Source organism: Podarcis raffonei, chromosome 4 (assembly GCF_027172205.1).
Source record: "Podarcis raffonei isolate rPodRaf1 chromosome 4, rPodRaf1.pri, whole genome shotgun sequence".
Lineage (NCBI taxonomy): Eukaryota > Metazoa > Chordata > Lepidosauria > Squamata > Lacertidae > Podarcis > Podarcis raffonei.
In genome coordinates this window covers 74022492-74041004 of record NC_070605.1, presented here as the reverse complement: position 1 = coordinate 74041004, position 18513 = coordinate 74022492, and the positions used below count along the sequence as shown (strand labels likewise).

General features: G+C 42.9%; 1 protein-coding gene across 1 annotated transcript in view; it reads right to left on the bottom strand.

Annotated features, from left to right (window-relative positions):
* The window catches only part of OCA2 (OCA2 melanosomal transmembrane protein), a 128267-nt gene that overhangs the window by 93794 nt on the left and 15960 nt on the right, over nt 1-18513 (bottom strand). The window contains exons 4-8 of the mRNA XM_053384111.1: nt 16922-16979; nt 14956-15028; nt 7228-7385; nt 5967-6049; nt 4204-4360 (exon numbers count right to left, since the gene is read on the bottom strand). Coding sequence (XP_053240086.1) covers nt 4204-4360; nt 5967-6049; nt 7228-7385; nt 14956-15028; nt 16922-16979 — 529 coding nt within the window. The remainder of the gene's footprint in view (nt 1-4203; nt 4361-5966; nt 6050-7227; nt 7386-14955; nt 15029-16921; nt 16980-18513) is intronic.

Sequence of the window (18513 nt, the reverse complement as noted above, 5' to 3'; positions counted from 1 at the left end):
CTCAAAACATCTGGAAGGCTGAGGTTGAGGAAGCCTGAACTAGGCTGTCAATCCTCATTCTACCAATCATCAGTGCTTTTCTTCTACAAAAATGTTTAGGCGTACAGTCGTACCTCGGGTTAAGTACTTAAATCATTCCGGAGGTCCGTACTTAACCTGAAACTGTTCTTAACCTGAAGCATCACTTTAGCTAATGGGGCCTCCTTCTGCCACTGCGCCGCCGTAGCACGATTTCTGTTCTCATCCTGAAGCAAAGTTCTTAACCCGAGGTACTATTTCTGGGTTAGCAGAGTCTGTAACCTGAAGTGTATGTAACCTGAAGCATATGTAACCCAAGGTACCACTGTACTCTCATTTTCCTACTCATATTGAAATACTGCCCCTCAATGAAGCCAAACATAGATTCACAAAATGTTTAGGGGTATGTGTACCCCTGCATCCCCCCAGAAAAAAAGCACTGCCAATCACCATATTTCAGGTTTATACAACAGGCAATCTACTACCCACATGTGGTAGCTGATAAAAGGCCTAAGGTTGAAAAAAAAAGGAGGAAAAAGAGAAATGTGCCTTATACCTAGTCAATTGGACCAGGTCCACCCAAATCAGTGCCTTCTGCACTGACAGTGACTCTCCTGGGTTTCAGGCAAGGGACATTCCCACTCCTACCTGGAAATGTCAGGAGTTGAACTTGGGACCTTCTGCATGCAAAGCAGCTGCCCTACCACTGAGCTGCAGCCCTTCCCTGAATTGTCAATCACCTGGTGAGCCAAAATCCTTGGCTGGTGGGCTGCAGTTGGGTTGGTAAAACAAGTTGTTCAGGTCTACCATATTTGGTGGTGGGGTGAACCTTTGTTCTGTCAGAGCCACTTCAATAAAAGCACAACTCTTTGTGACAAGCAGGCCAGTATATAAAGCTGAACTGGCACCTCAGTTTTGTTTGTTTTGTTTTGTGTTTTTCTGCTATGGGTAGCCTAAGCTACTGAAACACTTCTGGGTCAAAACTCAGCTGGTTGCGCTTGTAAGCAAGAGTGGACAGAAAAATACAAGCTGGCCAAGATCCAAGCTACAAGGAAGGGTATTCAAGGAAATTGCAAAATAAAACTGCTTCCTAATAAATGAAAATAGAGGACCTAAATTTAAAAAAGCAACCCCAACCTCACTCCCCCCCCCAAAAAAAAATGTTTTAAAATACATCAGGCACAGCTACATACCAAGTATGCATCTTTGGCAAAAAACAACAACAACAACAGGATTTCAAAAAGCTAAACATCTGTATTTAATTAATCTGTAACATCAAGGAGGCACACAATTTTAGTAGTTCCTTTGGAATGCTGTGTGTTCTACTGAGCTACAACAGATGCAACGTTGTTCTCTCTTATAGATATATATTCAGCTTTACATGAAAGGCCTGCTCTCTGTTTTTTATGTATTGCCTAGGTTTGCCTATGTACCTTTTAGCTTTATTGTTAAGTCTTTTATCATCTCATTTCCTCCGCAGCTATTCATTTTACTACCGTTTATTCTTCTACCCCAGAAAACCTATGCTGCCAAATAAACAAGTTCTGAAAGTTTGGATGCATGGGAATGAATACCACACAAGCATGCATAGATATGCACATGCAAGTGCATGGGCCAAAGAGTATTCTTGCACTTTGTTACGTTTTTAAGACTTTGCAGCTCCCTTTCCCCTAGGCAGCCTTGGGCAGGCTGGAAGCAGTACAGTAGCATTCAATTAACCCAGCCTAATATTCCACAGCTGCCTCCATCAGAACAAGAAAACACAAATACGATGCAAGACGGGTCACGTTTTGATACAAGCACAGCTCATACTGAAACGTGGCCCATTTCAATATTTTATAAGACAGGAGAAGATATAAAAATGGGACACTCTTGAAAGTTGGTTTTCAGCTTCCCAGCACAAAGAAATGGCACCTCGCTGATTATTGCCAGAAAACAACAGCCTCTGTGTGAGAAAGCCCGGCTAAAGCTTACAGCGAGATCTGAAAGCAGCATCCAAGATTTAAGAACAGCAAGCAGCGCCACCCAGTGGATAAATGCATTCTGAATTTTCAGCCCGAGTCAGGGCTGCCATCCTAATTATAGAGCAGAAAAATCTTTCATCTACTTATAGAGTCAGGAGGATGGGCCTCCCGCTGCCACCACTGCACCACTGCCACACGATTTTTGTTCTCATCCTGAAGCAAAGTTCTTAACCCGAGGTACTATTTCTGGGTTAGCAGAGTCTGTAACCTGAAACGTCTGTAACCTGAAGCATCTGTAACCCGAGGTACCACTGTACTGTACTGAGTTGAAGGAGGAGATTTTAATTTTGAAACCAAAGACGAAACCAGGCCCTGCTTCACTACTGTTCAGGGGGCCAATTTTGGCAGATTCTGGCCAGCTACCCATTTATTTCATTTCGGCCCGTAGGTGTATTTAGCAGAAGATCTACCCTTATTGTGGTAATGAAACAAAAGGGCAGCCCCTGCCAGATGCAGCATCCTATACTCCATAGCAGATATTCAAACATCCACAGCAGGGATAGGGAACCAGCATCCCTCCAGATGTTGTTGGACTCCACTTCCCATCAGCCTCGAACAGCATGGCCAATGATCAACGATGATGGGAGTTGTATTCCAACAATATAGGGAGAGCCAGAGGTTCCTCAGTCCTAGGAGAAGCCCACAAGCAAGACAAAGAAACAAGCCTTCTCCCACAGTTGTTTCCCAGATACTGATGGGTAGTTCGTCTTCACATAGCTTCCTAAAAGCCTGGTCAAGCCTCCTCTTATGCTGTACTGCAGGGCTGGCCAACATGGTGCCCTCAATATCATCAAATTGTGGCATTGGAAGAGACCCCAAGGGTCATCTGGTTCAAACCCCTACAATGGAGGAATACGTAGGTGGCCCGTATGGGAACCAAACTCATGGCCTTAGCGTTATCAGCACCATACTCTAACCAACTGAGCTAACTGGCTACAATTCCCATAATTCACAATGGTTAAATGGTGTCTGTTTTTACCCTCTTTTTTGTATGGTTTTTATGGCATACTTTATGTATTACTGCTGTGAACTGCTTCAATATTCTTCTCTTTATGTTATAGCAGTATTTAAATCATTAAATAGTATCTGTGCATTGGCCATGTTGGTTGGGATGATGGGGTTTGTAGTCCCACATTTTCTGGAGGTCACCATGTTGGCTATCCCTGATCTACTTGTCCTGCTTTGATGCAGAAGTGTTCAAAATGGCAATCTGTGCTCTGGATACCTCAGCTTCAAGCGTCATGCAGGTACCAGAGGAAAGCCATAGCTCCCTACATCAATTAGATTATAACATGCTATGAGCAGAGAGGGAAGGCACAAGCAACATGGTTTCTTGAGGCAAGTATCTTCACTTGCTCTCCTCACGGACTTGCAATACAACTTTGACACCCTTCTAATCCATAAAAGGTAAAGGTAAAGGGACCCCTGACCGTTAGGTCCTGTTGTGGACGACTCTGGGGTTGCGGCACTCATCTCGCTCTATAGGCCGAGGGATCCGGCGTACAGCTTCCAGGTCATGTGGCCAGCATGACTAAGCTGCTTCTGGAAAACCAGAGCAGCACATGGAAACGCCGTTTACCTTCCTGCCAGAGTGGTACCTCTTTATCTACTTGCACTTAGACGTGCTTTCGAACTGCTAGGTTGGCAGGAGCTGGGACTGAGCAACGGGAGCTCATCCCATTGTGGGGATTCAAACTGGCAACCTTCTGATCGGCAAGCCCTCGGCTCTGTGATTTAAACCACAGCGCTAAAACCAAAACAGATTCCAGTGTGACTATAAGCAGGCAGAGGTGTTTAAGCAAATTCTCATTTAGTCACTGTGTTCCTGTCAAAGATGTGTGGGATTATGCTGGGACTCAATCAATGCTTTTTAAGTTGAGTATAATTTGTCATGGAATTGAGACCTGATATTACATTCAAGTTTCAAATCCCATAGAAATGGCGGATTTAAAAACTGAATGGTTACTGGAATTGAATTGGAGCTACGATGAAAATTGACTGAGCCCGATATAACGCAGTAGATGTGCCTAATAGCAACGAACTGACAGGCAACTTTTCTTCTTGGTATTTCTGAAATGCATTAACTATTCAAAACAATTCTATTCCTATTTCTCATCTCGACTATTTGGAGTTTTTTTATATTAAAAAAAAATATTCTTACCTCAAATATGATGAGCACATAAACACCTGCTAAAATGACTGAAGCAATTGTGACTTGAGCCTCTACATTTGCATGAAGATATTGATGAGTCATGGAAAGAGGAACGGTTTCCAATTCCTGGAAAAAAGCTTGAATACTTATGGATGTTTCTTTACTGCTGAAAGATATTTAAAACAAACAGACCACTATTTGACAGAACGAAGTGGAAATGCTAGAAAGCATTATCATATATATTTTTTACACTTTACTTTCAGATAGCCTTCTCGAAGCTATTACAGGCAACATCATGACTTAAATTGAGATCATAAAATATTAAGAACTTGATTTAGTTCACTTTCACAAACGATGCAAACACCTCTTAGTCCAGAACACAAAACTTCTGAAAGTCACAAATGTGGGATAGAAAAATGTGGGCCACCACTTGGCCTTCCATCATACATGTCATCTCTTTCATCAGTACCACACCGACTTGCATTTATTCGTGCAAGGTTCAATGTCCTTCCATCGAACCAGCTGAGCCACAGATTTTCCAAGGGTTTGGTATCTCCGCTATGTGTGTGTGACGGGAAAACTGTTGAATCTCTTCCACATATAATGTTCAACTGTCCCCTACATAGCATAGCCAGGACTAAATTCCTGGGTCCTGCTTTACTGCGCTTGGTTGGCAGGCCTGTTGAGTCACACGCCGCACTGCTTTTGCAGGATACAGATCCTTCTGTAACTCTGCAGGTGGCGAGATTCCTGAATGCAGTTATCTCACACTCAAAAACCACCAAAAAACAACAACAACATCAAAACTAATCGGACTGTTATGATGAGAGTGCATGTCGGATTTCGTCTTCAGTTTTCCTTTTTCTGTGATCCGTCCCTTGGAGCTCTCCTGGCCCCAAGCTGTCATTTGGCTCTGCTCAATGACCCACCCTTGCCTCGTGGTGTTCACCTTCTGTTGTCGGATATATCGGTCTTTATGTCTCTGCGTTTTTATGTTTGTATATATTTTATGGGCTAATAGCCGTAAAAAAATTAAGAAGAAAGAACATATAGAAAATGCAAACACATACATACACTTTAAGCATCACTCATGAAGATAGATTTCTTTTCTTTTTCTCTTACCTGAAGCATTTGCTATTATTGGGTTAGGGAAATAGAAGAAGGTGCCTGGGTGGCAAATCTTCTTCCCAAGAGGAAGAACAGTGGAGGAAAGGTCCCATAAGACAGGGTTCTGCTACAACTGGTTACCTGGACTGAATTCCCTCTGAAGCAGGCTTCCTCAACCTTGGCCCTCCAGATGTTTGTGACCTACAACTCCCATGATCCCTAGCTAGCAGGACCAGTGGTCAGGGATGGTGGGAATTGTAATCTCAAAACATCTGGAGGGCCGAGGTTGAGGAAGCCTGCTGTGAAAAGTTGCTGTACATATGATTGGATGGGATATTATGGCTGTGCAGTAGTATTATGCAAAAGTGAAAGGCAAGACCCATGGGTGAAATCCAATGTCACTCTGTGAGATGCAATGAGATTTCCCTTCCGTACCTCTCTTCCTCAACATCTCACACTTCTTACAATCTACTCTGGATGATGATTCCCCCCCAACTCTCCAAAACAGATTTTGGGGGTGCAGAACAGATTGCTACATGAGGAAGTCCATTGTGCAAGCAGGGATCCACAATTGGATATCCCCCACTGTTTCCATGATTTGAGCACCTAGTAAATGAACATTAAAAAAAAAATCAAGTGGTTTTTTTCTGGATTCACAAACCAACCTGCTTAACATCTCAAAAGTTCGTGACACAATAACTTGTTCATTTTTTCTCAGATTTAAAGGCAGGGTCCAATTGTATAAGATCTGCAAAAAAAGAAAAGACGTAGCATGAATAAGTTAGAGATTAATGCTGTTGCTTGATTTCCACTACCACAATGTATTTTTACGAGTTGCTAATTTGATGGAGGAGATTCTTTATAAATGGACACTTTTGGAGAACTTTTCAACCACTGGGTGTTATTCAGCTTTTTGTTCTATCACAAGGATTATTGTTAGCACAAAGGGAGATACAAGGTACAGTATGTCAAAGGGCCAAACACTTATGCGTGTTCATTAAACATCTGTTTTCTTGCTGCTCTATAAAACATGGGTGAGGTCTACCTTTTATATCAAAAGCAGCGTGCAGGGGAGAGGAATGAACCCTGACCTCCTCTGTTTTAACTTGACAGCATCTAAGTAACTTTTTCCCAAGCCTGGAAGTGAACTAGGCTGGAGGACAACATCTTAACAAAGCCAAATATGGTGATGAGGTACAGCAATGGTGATGAGGTATAGTTCCCAGGATCTGTTGGGGGAAGCCATGGCTGGCAAATGGCCATAGGAGGGCTTTAGGCATATCGTGTGCAGATGTGACCATAGTTAATGGCTTGTTGCAAATGTGCTAATCTCAGCTACGTTGCTCCTCCCAGTGACATAGCGTGGGTTGCCAATGTCCAGGGGCACACAGAAGGTGGTTGGGAGGGAAATGGACAGGGTGTGCATGCACATTCAACTACCTAACAGCATCCACATCACCCAGGAGATTGCAGCCACAGAGATAAAAGAAGAAGAGTTGTTCCGTTGTCTGGAGAAGTTACTTCCTGGTCTGCACGGAGAAGCCATTTTCAACAGAAGCGCTGGGTGTTGCAATTTTGCGCCCCTAACAATCTTGCACCTGGGGCAACTGCTTCTGTGCGACCCCTGCTACGCCACTGACTCCTCCTCGCTTGTGTGTGGGAGAAACAGAACCATGACCCCTGGCTTAGAATTCTCTCCAAACCAGGGATCATGATTTGTTTCATGCAAGCAGTCCATGATTAGTAAGCAAAAAACAAACAAACCTTGGATGCAGAACATACAAACCTTCCTCTGAAATAGATATAGATTTTAGCCTGCTCTGCACTGTCTTGCAAAGGGAGTTTAAACATAATAGTGAAATAAGAAAGATTTCCTTTTGTCTTATAACCATAAAATGAAAGCAGTCCAGGGTATTCGAACTTTACCTGCTGCTGACGTCTCCTTCTTGGACCAGAGTCTTCTACTTGTCCTATCTGAACTACAACGTAATCCTCTGGTTGCCGACCAGCCACATCTGCCACAAAGGGCCCTGCCAGTTCTACCTTTAGAAGGGCAGAATCACGAATATTGCTGAAGTTCATAGCTGTTGGCAAGACAGTTAAGGACTGCAATTTTGTCTCTGAAGGGAAGAGCCTTTGGGGGATTATCTCATCCATGATGCCACAATTGAAAACAACAGCAGTGCCAGCATTCTACAGTAATGCCAACTAATTCAACATGGCTTGAATACCTATGTAGCTAAGAGGTTGAAAAACCAAAGAGCTCTGGTTTCAAAGGAGTCAAAATAAGAACATCCTAAAAGGCCTATATAAAAACATGCTATGCCAAACCTTATTGACCAATCCTTGATGATTGGATATAAACATTTAAAGCATGTGTTTGCAACCTGGTTCTCGTGTTATTGGAATCCAACTAGAGATCATTTGGAGGGATCATTTTCAGTTTCGTCCAATGTTTGTTACTTGCAGCACTGCTTCCATTCCGCTGCAATTCATCTTCCTTCAAAAACTACGCTATTTGTCTTGCTGTCTGTTGTGGTAAAATTACATACCTTATGTAATTTCCATAACTGATTCAGTAAATTACCGTATTTTTCGTCCTATAGGGCACACCGGCCCATAGGACGCACCTCGTTTGGGGGGGGGGGAATGAATAAAAAAAATTTATTTCCTCCCCCAGCTGCGGCTGCTGCCCCAAGCCTCGCGCGCCCGGCGGGACCTCCCGCCGGGCGTGCAAGGCTTGCGCACACCCGTCTGAAGCACGGGGCGCCCTCCGGAGGGCGCCCCGTGCTTCGGGCTGCAGGGTGCTGCCCGCAAGCCTTGTGAGCCCACGGGAACTCCCGCCAGGCTTGCAAGGCTTGCGGATAACTTCCTGAAGCCTGGAGAGCGAGAGGGGTAGGTGCGCACCGATGCCTCTCGCTCTCCAGGCTTCAGTGAAAGCCTGCATTCGCCCCATAGGACGCACACACATTTCCCCTTCATTCTTGGAGGGGGAAAAGTGCGTCCTATGGGGCGAAAAATACGGTATGTAATTGCATAGTCATTACATTGTTCCACCCCATCCATTTCAATGCAAATGAAAAGCAATGCAGATTCGGGGGTGGGAATATAATTATGTATCATTTGCAGATTATAAGCAATGACAGTGAACACATACCCTCCAACATTTCTCCAATCAAAATAGGGATGTCCCATTCCATAATGATAATTTTACTATTTATACCCCACACATCTCACTGGGTTGCCCCAGCCACTGCAGGCAGCTTCCAACATGTATAAAAACATAATAAAACATTAAACATTTTTTTAAAATCCCTATACAGGATTGCCTTCAGGTGGCTTGGGGGTTGGATAACTCCATACCCTCCAACATATCTCCAATGAAAATAGGGACATCTTACAGAAAAGTGGAACATTCCGGGATCAGATCAGAAACTGGGACAGCTTTTCTAAATCAGGGACATCCCTGGAAAATAGGGACACTTGGAGGGTCTGTGAACACTACTCGTATTCTCCAGATTCATTTCTATCCCAGACATGAGACAAGTAGGTGAACACTGGCAATTTCCTCTCCCATTTCCATTTTTGTCAGAATTCTCCAACATCCCAAACTCCAGCTCCCACCAGTCCCAGCCAACATGGCCTTAAGCTCCTGAGAGTGAAAAGTGGGATATAAATGTCAAAAATAAAACCACCAGCTGTGTGGAGTGGAGTCTCATGATGCATGTCCCAAAGTTGCCTAAATAAGACAAAAAACAATTTAAAACAGTCTCTTCCTTATTGAGCTATATTGCTGGTAAGTGATGCTTTTTAAAGTTTTCAAGCTATTTATTTTGCTTCTTCAAGCCAAAAAAGATCAAAACAATATCCACTATGAAACACCATGATGTTAGCCTGGGTGAGAAAATTAGTAAAGCAATAAATTCCAAACAGTCCTGTCTGAATTTCACTGAGTCCTTATTTGTACAATAATATGGTGGGAAATCATTCTGTTATTATCATTTTTTAATGCCACCTCTTTTCCATTATATTCAACAAAATCTGTTTAAAAGTACCACCAGAGGAGTGTAGAGCACAGAATTAGACTGTATATTTAATGCATATATAATGCACACACATTTTATATAAAGCTATGCACTTTAAATGTATTGTGTAGATGTAGTCATGTATTTTCATTCTGAAAAATTGAATTGCTATATAAAAAAAAGATTAAGAATGCAGCCAGGCAGTAATAATTATACCCATTTTGAAAAACTGTCCACTATAAAAGTTTAATCTTGCAATATTTAAGAGGGGTAGGAATAATTGCTACATTTTCCAGGGCCAGATGAGTTGGAGACTCCACGGTTCAAATCCTATCTCAACTTTGAATTGTGCTTCAGAATGGTTCACTGGCCTATATTAATTAACCTAATGGCCTGGGACACTTTGACAGCCCGTAGCCAGTTTTATGAGTACAGCCAATAATTTGTATCTGCAAAAAGCTTCAGGTGCACATAATTACAGCCGCTTCCTTTTTCACAATATGACTAAAATATACCCTGTAATTACACAAATGCCACGTTCAGAAACCATAACAAAGGAAACTTAAAATTACAGAAAGAAAAGCAAACTTCATTTTCACAATGTCTTACACATATAAAACAAAGTGGTCAATACAGAGTGAGCTGAAAGCTCTTACCTTGTAACACATATAAAATGGTCTGTCCTTTGCAGACCTACTTTGAAATGCTTAACCAGTAGGCCCATTGGTTAAGTGGTAAATGAGACAAGCTTAGGGTTGCCATAGTTCAAAAAGTTAAATACCTGATACCTGCAAAATTGTTGAGCTTTTCCATACATCTAGGTTTCCCCTGGCATTTTGCCACTTCGGCAAAATTCCCCCGGCGCCATTTTTACACCCGGAAACCAGGACATGTCAGGAAAATTCCTGACGTATGGCAAGCCTAGACAAGCTTAACTAGGTTCCACATGCAAGTGGCTCATGCAAAAGCATCAATCTCTGTGTGTAAATACGTATGCAAATTCTCCCACACCTCTAATTATTTCTTTTCAGTATACTGTATTTCTGCACAATTATTCTTGCAGGGTTTGCACAGAGAAAGGTGAATGATGTATTGTTTTGCATTCATGACACTATGGGACATAACCTTTGCATTCCCCATTGTCCTGCTTCCTTATAACCCCAAGATATTTAATCACCTCTCAGACCTTCACATATGGAGGGAGGGAACAGGATCCTACATGGTGTCCTTGCACCTTTACTTTGACATATTCGGCTGAAGGGCTGGATACAACCTATGCATGCATCACTGTGCTTGGTGATTGTGTACAGGAGGGCTTTTCAGACAATCAAGGCAGGTTCACTGAGTGCATATAGAAGTGGAACAAACAGCCCCATCCCTGAAGGCTAGCATTTATTTGCTTAACATACAGACTGCAAAAAGCAGAATCCCTAACCCTGCAAACAAGTCCGTAAGTCTGCACATACAGTCAGGCGTTATGAACAAACAAGAATCCTTATTACCTTCTCTTTTCAGAGAGTCTATTTCTAATATGGCAATTTGGCTTGTTCCAGCCCTCAGTCCTCCATTTGCCTGCATAAAATATTATAATTTAGCATAGATTAGAGCAGAAGTTATTAGGGACACAGCATGAAAGGAAGTGCGGTAATGGATAGGAAAGTAGACCAAGTAATTCCGAACAAGCCAATAAAACTAAAAATTGCTTTCATTATGGCAGAAAGCAGAGATATTTTACAGTCTCCTCTAATTCATTTGCCCAAAGCATTTGAGGCACTGGTGGTGATTTTAAATCTACCAGCCCCGAGATCACTGAGGATTATCAGGTGATTATATCCTGGTGGTCCTATATGAGGGAAAATCTGCTCTTGACTAAAGGGGAGAATTGGGATCTCCTTCCAATTCTCAGAGATGCTTCCTTTCTCAGTTACTGGTGCTTCATGTTCAGCATAGATACTTGGATTGATCTGTCCAAAAATACTTTGCAAATAACACTCCTAGCGCAAGCTCTCTGTCCAGTAAAAGCGTTTTCTTGCAATTATGCACACTGGAACCAAACACTTCCCATCATAAAGTCTTTGAGCTTTTAAGCCAATAAGTCACAGATGAAAAGAGGAACAACAGCAACCTCGCCATTTCAGAAAATTACACTAAAGCTATTTAATTTGAATCACTGCCAAGGTGGAACTCAAATGCATTTGTGATCAAAATAGATTCAGAGCAAAATCTTAATAGACATGGAAAATTCCCATCGGTTCAAGGTAGCATTTGTAGGCCAGAGTCGGAGGAGGCGTGGCTGGCTGGCTTCACATTGGAGAGCAGCAGCCAAGCCACCTCAGCACAGAGGACCAAGCAAGCATTAAAGGGATGGCAAATCAATGAAGATTGATAATAGTGGGGGGAGGGAGGAGAGGAAGGGAACAAGGTGATTTGATGCCGTGCCAGATTAATCATGGCACAAATGGACCATCTCCCACAGTGATGTTGGCTGAAGGGAAATGTTCCAGAAGATCACTCTCGGTTAAAAACAGAACAGTGATTAGCAAACATTTTTTTAAAATGTTCAGCCAACACGTTTCTCTGTACAGTGGTACCCCGCAAGACGAATGCCTCGCTAAACGAAAAACGCGCAAGACAAAAGGGTTTTCTGATTTTTTAGCCGCTTCGCAAGACAAATTTTCCTATGGGCCTTTCTCGCAAAACGAATTTTTTTTTGAGTTTTTCCCCACAGGCTCCCTCTAAACTTCAGCGGAGCGGGGCGGGCTGGGAGGGAATCCCTTGGACCCCCACCAGACTTCCCGATGCTCTTTTGAAGTCCGGCGGGGTCCAAGGGATTCCCTCCCAGCCGCCCGCCTTTAAAAGCACTCCGGGGAAAGCAGCAAAGCGCGGCGTGCTTTGTTGCTTTCCCCGGAGTGCTTTTAAACGCGGGCGGCTGGGAGGGAATCCCTTGGACCCCCGCCAGACTTCCCGATGCTCTTTTGAAGTCCGGCGGGGGTCCAAGGGATTCCCTCCCAGCCGCCCGCCTTTAGAAGCGCTCGGGGAAAGCAGCGCCCTTCGCTGCTTTCCCCAGAGTGCTTTTAAACACGGGCGGCAGTGAGGGAATCCCTTGGACCCCCGCCGGACTTCCCGCAGCTCTTTTGAAGTCCGGTGGGGGGAGAAGGGCTTTTCTTCCTACCGCCAGCCTTCAGAACAGCCTTCTGAAGGCTGGCAGTGGGAAGAAAAGCCGTTCTCCCCCCGCCTGCCTACAGAAGAGGTTCGAGGAAAGAGGCGAAGGAGTGCTGCCCCTTCACCTCTGTCCCCGGAGCTTGCCGTTCTCCCCCGGCCTGCCTTCAGAAGAGGTCCAGGGACAGATTGTCCCCGGACCTGGTTTAAGGCAGTCTCCATAGGAATGCATTAATTGATTTTCAATGCATTCCTATGGGAAATCGTGCTTCGCAAGACAAAAAACTCGCAAGAAGAAAAAACTCGCGGAACGAATTAATTTTGTCTTGCGGGGCACCACTGTATGTAACCATTTCGAGAGCGGTAGCTATGTTGGCCAGTTGCAGCTAAAGCAATGAAGTGGTTTGTTGACACCATTAACAAACTTTATTACAGTAGTCCCTGGATGCTTATGCCGTAATAACATGTCTTAGAGCATCCATATAAGAACATAAGAAGAGCCTGCTGGATCAGGTCAAGGGCCTACCTGATCCAGCATCCTCTTCTCACAGTGGCCAATCAGATCCCTGTGGGAAGCCCACAAGCCATGTTAGTCTTTAAGGTGTCATAAGACACTTTGGCGGTTCCACCTCTCTGAATTATTCTCACCATTCCTTTATGTAAAGGTAAAGGGACGCCTGACCATTAGGTCCAGTCGTGGCTGACTCTGGGGTTGCGGCGCTCATCTCGCTTTATTGGCCGAGGGAGCCGGCGTACAGCTTCCAGGTCATGTGGCCAGCATGACTAAGCCGCTTCTGGCAAACCAGAGCAGCGCACGGAAATGCCATTTACCTTCCCGCCAGAGTGGTACCTATTTATCTACTTGCACTTTGATGTGCTTTTGAACTGCTAGGTTGACAGGAACAGGGACTGAGCAACAGGAGCTCATCCTGTGGTGGGGATTCGAACCGCCAACCTTCTGATTGGCAAGTCCTAGGCTCTGTGGTTTAACCCACAGTGCCATCCGCGTCCCTTATTCTTTTATGTAGCACAAGGATATTGGCTTCCTCAATTCAACTACCCAACCACACTGATTCACAAAACAGAAGAAGAGGGAGAAACAATAACATTAAAAGTATGTATGGGGAGGATTAGTTATGAGTGAAAGAAACTGTTGGTTTAGCATAGAGGAATGCTGGGATGCCAACATGAATATTGGGGGTGGGGCAGGTAAGTTCCAGATCACATAATCAATCACTAAAGCATGGCACATGAACACCATTTGAATGGCAAAGCCCATTAGTGGGGGTTGGACCTCAAATATTTCATGAGAGGGTGAAGGGACCTCGACCCCTAGGAGTTGGCTCCGATGGAGGGATGCGTCAGATCCTCAAACTCTATGGGGAACACAAGGTAGGGTGGAAGACAGCAAAACTCAGTATAGATCACTGTATTGAGAGGAAGCCTGTCCCCTGTGGGCCTAACTTTACAAAACACTTTTGTTCAAAATGAAGACATTCAGTATGCTTATGAACTTGCCCTTTCACATGTCGAAACTGGATTTGGGTCCTGCACCAGCCCCACCACAGCCTGCTCAGATTCCTATCAGACTGGCAGGTTGCCATTGCTAATTAGTAAGTGAAGGGGCAAGGAGGAAGAGGGATAAACTTTACAGTGCCATGTTGACCACACATCCAAGTCACTGGATCCAGCAGCCAAGGGGGGGGGGGGAGCCAGTATTCCAATCAAATCATTAGACGTCACTACACAGATGCAACACATGTGTTTCATGGCTTGGCTGTCCCAGTTCCCCATAACTGTTCAGCCTCTGGGATGTGCACAAACTCTCTTCTTTTTCCCCATCACCCGCCACGACTTAGCAATGGCAGCCCTGCTACCAGTAGTCAACCCATATGCAGAGACTGTAGCCATGTAAATCTTGTGCCTGATGTGAGAGTAGCCTATTCAGGAGCATCGTTCATAGGATTCTGGTTAGCTTAACATCTGTCCCAAGAAAACTGGTGGAAAGCATTGTTCAAGATAAAATAACCAGTGTTACATAAAGCATAGACAAAAACTGCATGCTGTTCCCATTTGTTTCGTTGCTCTCACCCACACTTACAAACAACCTCACAAAATTTACACTTCTGGAATTTCACTTCAGTTTTCACCCACTTTACTTTCCCACAGAGATGCAGGAGGCATCTAAAGGAGATATAACAGAAAAAACAGACCTTTGCAGTCTTCATTATCACTTGGATAGCAAACTTGGGAAACAGATTTGCAAATGAATTAATTTGCTGGTTTAGAAGCGGTCCCACGAGACAGCGTCAGGGCCTCACAAGAAATAAATCACTGTCAGGATTTAATTTAGCAAGCAACGAGTCAGCCATTTCGTATCAACCATCTTGAAATCAGCCTACTGTCAGTGATTCTTTACTAAGCTGCTCCACCGTTTTGTTTTAAAAACAACAACAAAAGTAAAGGATACTGTAGACGTCCATAGGTGACACAGCCAGCATCTGCCAAGGTGCTCCATTTTCAGGGTGAATGCTAAATAAAATCTGAGGGCACATTAAAAGGTTATGTGGGAAACTGCCGAACTGTTAAACAATCTGCCTCTAAAAAAGTTAAGACCTGCAAAAAGGAGTTGTTGCTTTTATTATAAACTCCTAAAGTCGGGGTCCTGTTGCTTAGCCTTACATCCCAAACTTACAAGATTGTATCCAATATTAGTCATACACAGAGAAGACCTATTGAAATAAATAGATAGAACTAAATTGGGTCTGTTAATTTCAGTGGGTCTATTCTGAACAGAAGTGCAACCCATACATACCAAATTGGCATATGAATGAAGGATTGCACACATTATTTACTTTTATCATCATTGTTAGTTAACTTTCTATATAACATTAAGAGCACCTTTGAGCCTCTTGCATACACACTCTTGAGTTCACACATGAGTCTTACGAACAAGGGATTAAAAGCAGAGGATAGTCATTTTTATATATTCTAGCCAAAAAAGGTTTTATGTTCAAATGACAGAATCCGGAAAAGCAAAGTGGATTTCAGTGTCGTGCATGAAAACACTCCTAGGTTCCTTACCCAGATCTCATTTTCTCCCTTCCTTTATAATCCCTTAGTAACATTAAAGTACAGGAAGTCAGAAAAGCCATTTTGATATTATCTGTATAAAGTTCCTAATGCTATGTTTAAAGGAAAAGGAGAGGGAACTATACATTGCATTTTATATACAGATTTTTTTTTGTATTTGTAATTCTTATCTGAACTGACTTGCAACTAATCTCTTGTGTCACTTGAAAATTTATCTTAACTTACACATCTAATAAAGTATCAGTTGAATCTAGCAGTTCAGTCTTTTGAAATGCATTTTAAATTAATCAGTTGTACCGTCCTGTACCAGGGATTCAGCTATACAGCTGCAAATAAAACGTTTCAAGTGTGTTGTAAAGCACAATATACAAATGTGACACTAGATGGCGAAGTGAGCTATGGCAAAGTCAATGTATTTTTCAAAACTTTTTTTTAAAAAAACCAACAACCCATTTTCACAACAGGTTTTTTTATGTGTGTGTATATTCCACCCAAGTCACCATAGGTTTACCCTTGCTGGATGTTTCAGCCTAATTTAGCTTGTCATCCCTATCCCCTAGTCCAAACCAGATGTTTGGAAAGATATAAATTAGGGGGAAAGAGCTAAAAGGATGTTTCAGACGAGGGTTAACCAACACAGTGCCCTTCAGATGATGTTGGACTACAACTCCCATGATCCCTCATTGTTGGTCATCTTGGCTGGGGGGAGGGGAATTGGAGTTCAACAACATCTGGAGGGCATCACATTTGGTACCTCCATTTTAGGTTGTCTGCCTTTAGGGGAATTGAGACATCCAATTCTTCTGTGTGGTTAATCTTAACTTGCATCAGTTCAGAGAGATCTGAAAGCCAAGGGGAAAGGGCACTGCATTGGTAAAGGAACACTTTTCCAGCATCAACTGGGAGTGTGAAGAACAGATGGGCATGCTCCTAGGTTTCATATGACATGGTATATCCTATTTAAAATCATGGTCCTACTTCCAATGTTCAGGATGAGTGCAGATGCCTTTGAATAGCCAAAACAGCACCAACCATGCACAAAAGAGAAGATTTACAGGCTTGGGGAAACCCCAAGTTTTGCAGATGTAGGGGGGGAGAACCCTAAGGAGAAACCCAAGCACAGACCAATGGGAACTGAGCATGCCCACTAGGGCAGGGAAGAATGGAATGGAAAAGTGGGTGGAAAGGGGGAATTGAATGGAGTATCACAGAGATGGGCACTGCTGACTGACTATAGCAAGAGCACACTGCAACGTTTTTGCTGTATGTCCCATTGTATTATCAGATTCAACTTTGGTAAGTCCCACCAAATTACTCTGAAACTTTGGAAACCCAGTACTTACAGAGCATACAACTACAAAGATGAAAAGCCCAGAAACTTTTAGGAATCTTAAACAGCATCTGAAAAAAAGAAAAGAAACAATGGAGAAGAGTTTCACAGAGAAAGAATACGAGATGCGGGTATTATCCTATTAATCACAAACTTGTAAGGCCAGCAGACAGAGTTTAAGTCATACAAAGGATTCTTTGGGGAAAGAAATGTGTTTTAAATGTGTGGGGTGTATGCAGCCATATATTAAAATTACATGCAACAGTTCTTTTGGTTATAGAGTTGCTTGCCTTCACTTTATGTGAAGGTTCCCTATCATATATTTAAGCATCTGCTTTTATTATAATTGTATGGGGTTTTTTTCCACATTTAAAGTATTTATTTTACAAATGTCATTATGTGAACTACAACTGCATGCAGTATATTAAATACAAGGCTGACTTAATCTTTTCCAAATAAGATTAAAATTATGGTTACTAAAAGAGGCACCCAAAATGAGGAACCATTACATTAATCCTTTAAAAGTCCAGAAGCGCTTGTCCTTAAACAACTAAGTCATCTTGGCAAATTGACACAATGCCGTGCAGAGCTCACACTGGGAGAGGGGAATGCAATTTTATTAATAAACTGTAGCACTTAGAGCATTTCCCCCCCAACAACAACCACCACCCTTTGGTGCTTAGACTTTTATGGATTCTGTGCTTTTAACAGCTTAGCAAACTAGCCATGGTCAGACCTTGACTTGCACACATTTGCTGTCCCCATGACCTTCACAGCAATTCTAATCTGACATAGCATTGCAACCCTATGACAAAAGCTAGGGAAATTTAAAAAGCCAACGGAGCATCTGCAGTTTAAGTGAGATGTGGCAAAAAAGGGGTTGCACATCCACATTTTTTTAATTTCCAAGTTAAGTGCAAGTTGGCAACTTGAATGACTCTCCACAACAGGACGTCCAACCGCAGAAAGTGTCTCTTCTTCAGACCTCCACAGGGAAATGTGGAGGCAAGTAGGCAGAGTTCTCATCGGTTATAAACAAACTTGGCCAGCTTTATTCAAAGTATTCCACTGCAGAATGAAGTCAATATACAGTTGTCCATATTTCTAGCACCAACTTGTGTCCTGCTTTGGAATACGCTAGTCAGCTTTTCTATTGAAATTGCATGTATGCCCCTGCAAAAAAAATAAATGGTAAGCTAAAAGAACAGTACAGTGGTACCTCGGGTTAAGAACTTAATTTGTTCTGGAGGTCCGTTCTTAACCTGAAACTGTTCTTAACCTGAGGTACCACTTTAGCTAATGGGGCCTCCCACTGCCGCCACACGATTTCTGTTCTCATCCTGAAGCAAAGTTCTTAACCTGAGGTACTATTTCTGGGTTAGCAGAGTTTGTAACCTGAAGCGTCTGTAACCTGAAGCGTCTGTAACCCGAGGTACCGCTGTAATCTGTAATTAAGAACTGTGTTCTTGAGCAAGAAGTCTGAATAATGTTTTCTGCTGAGCAGCGTATTTGTATATGAATTTAAGAATGTGGTGGGAGAAGCCCTCAACTTCTAAATTGACTTTGTTTGCCTTTGGTAGCATTACCATGTAGCCAAATCTGAAC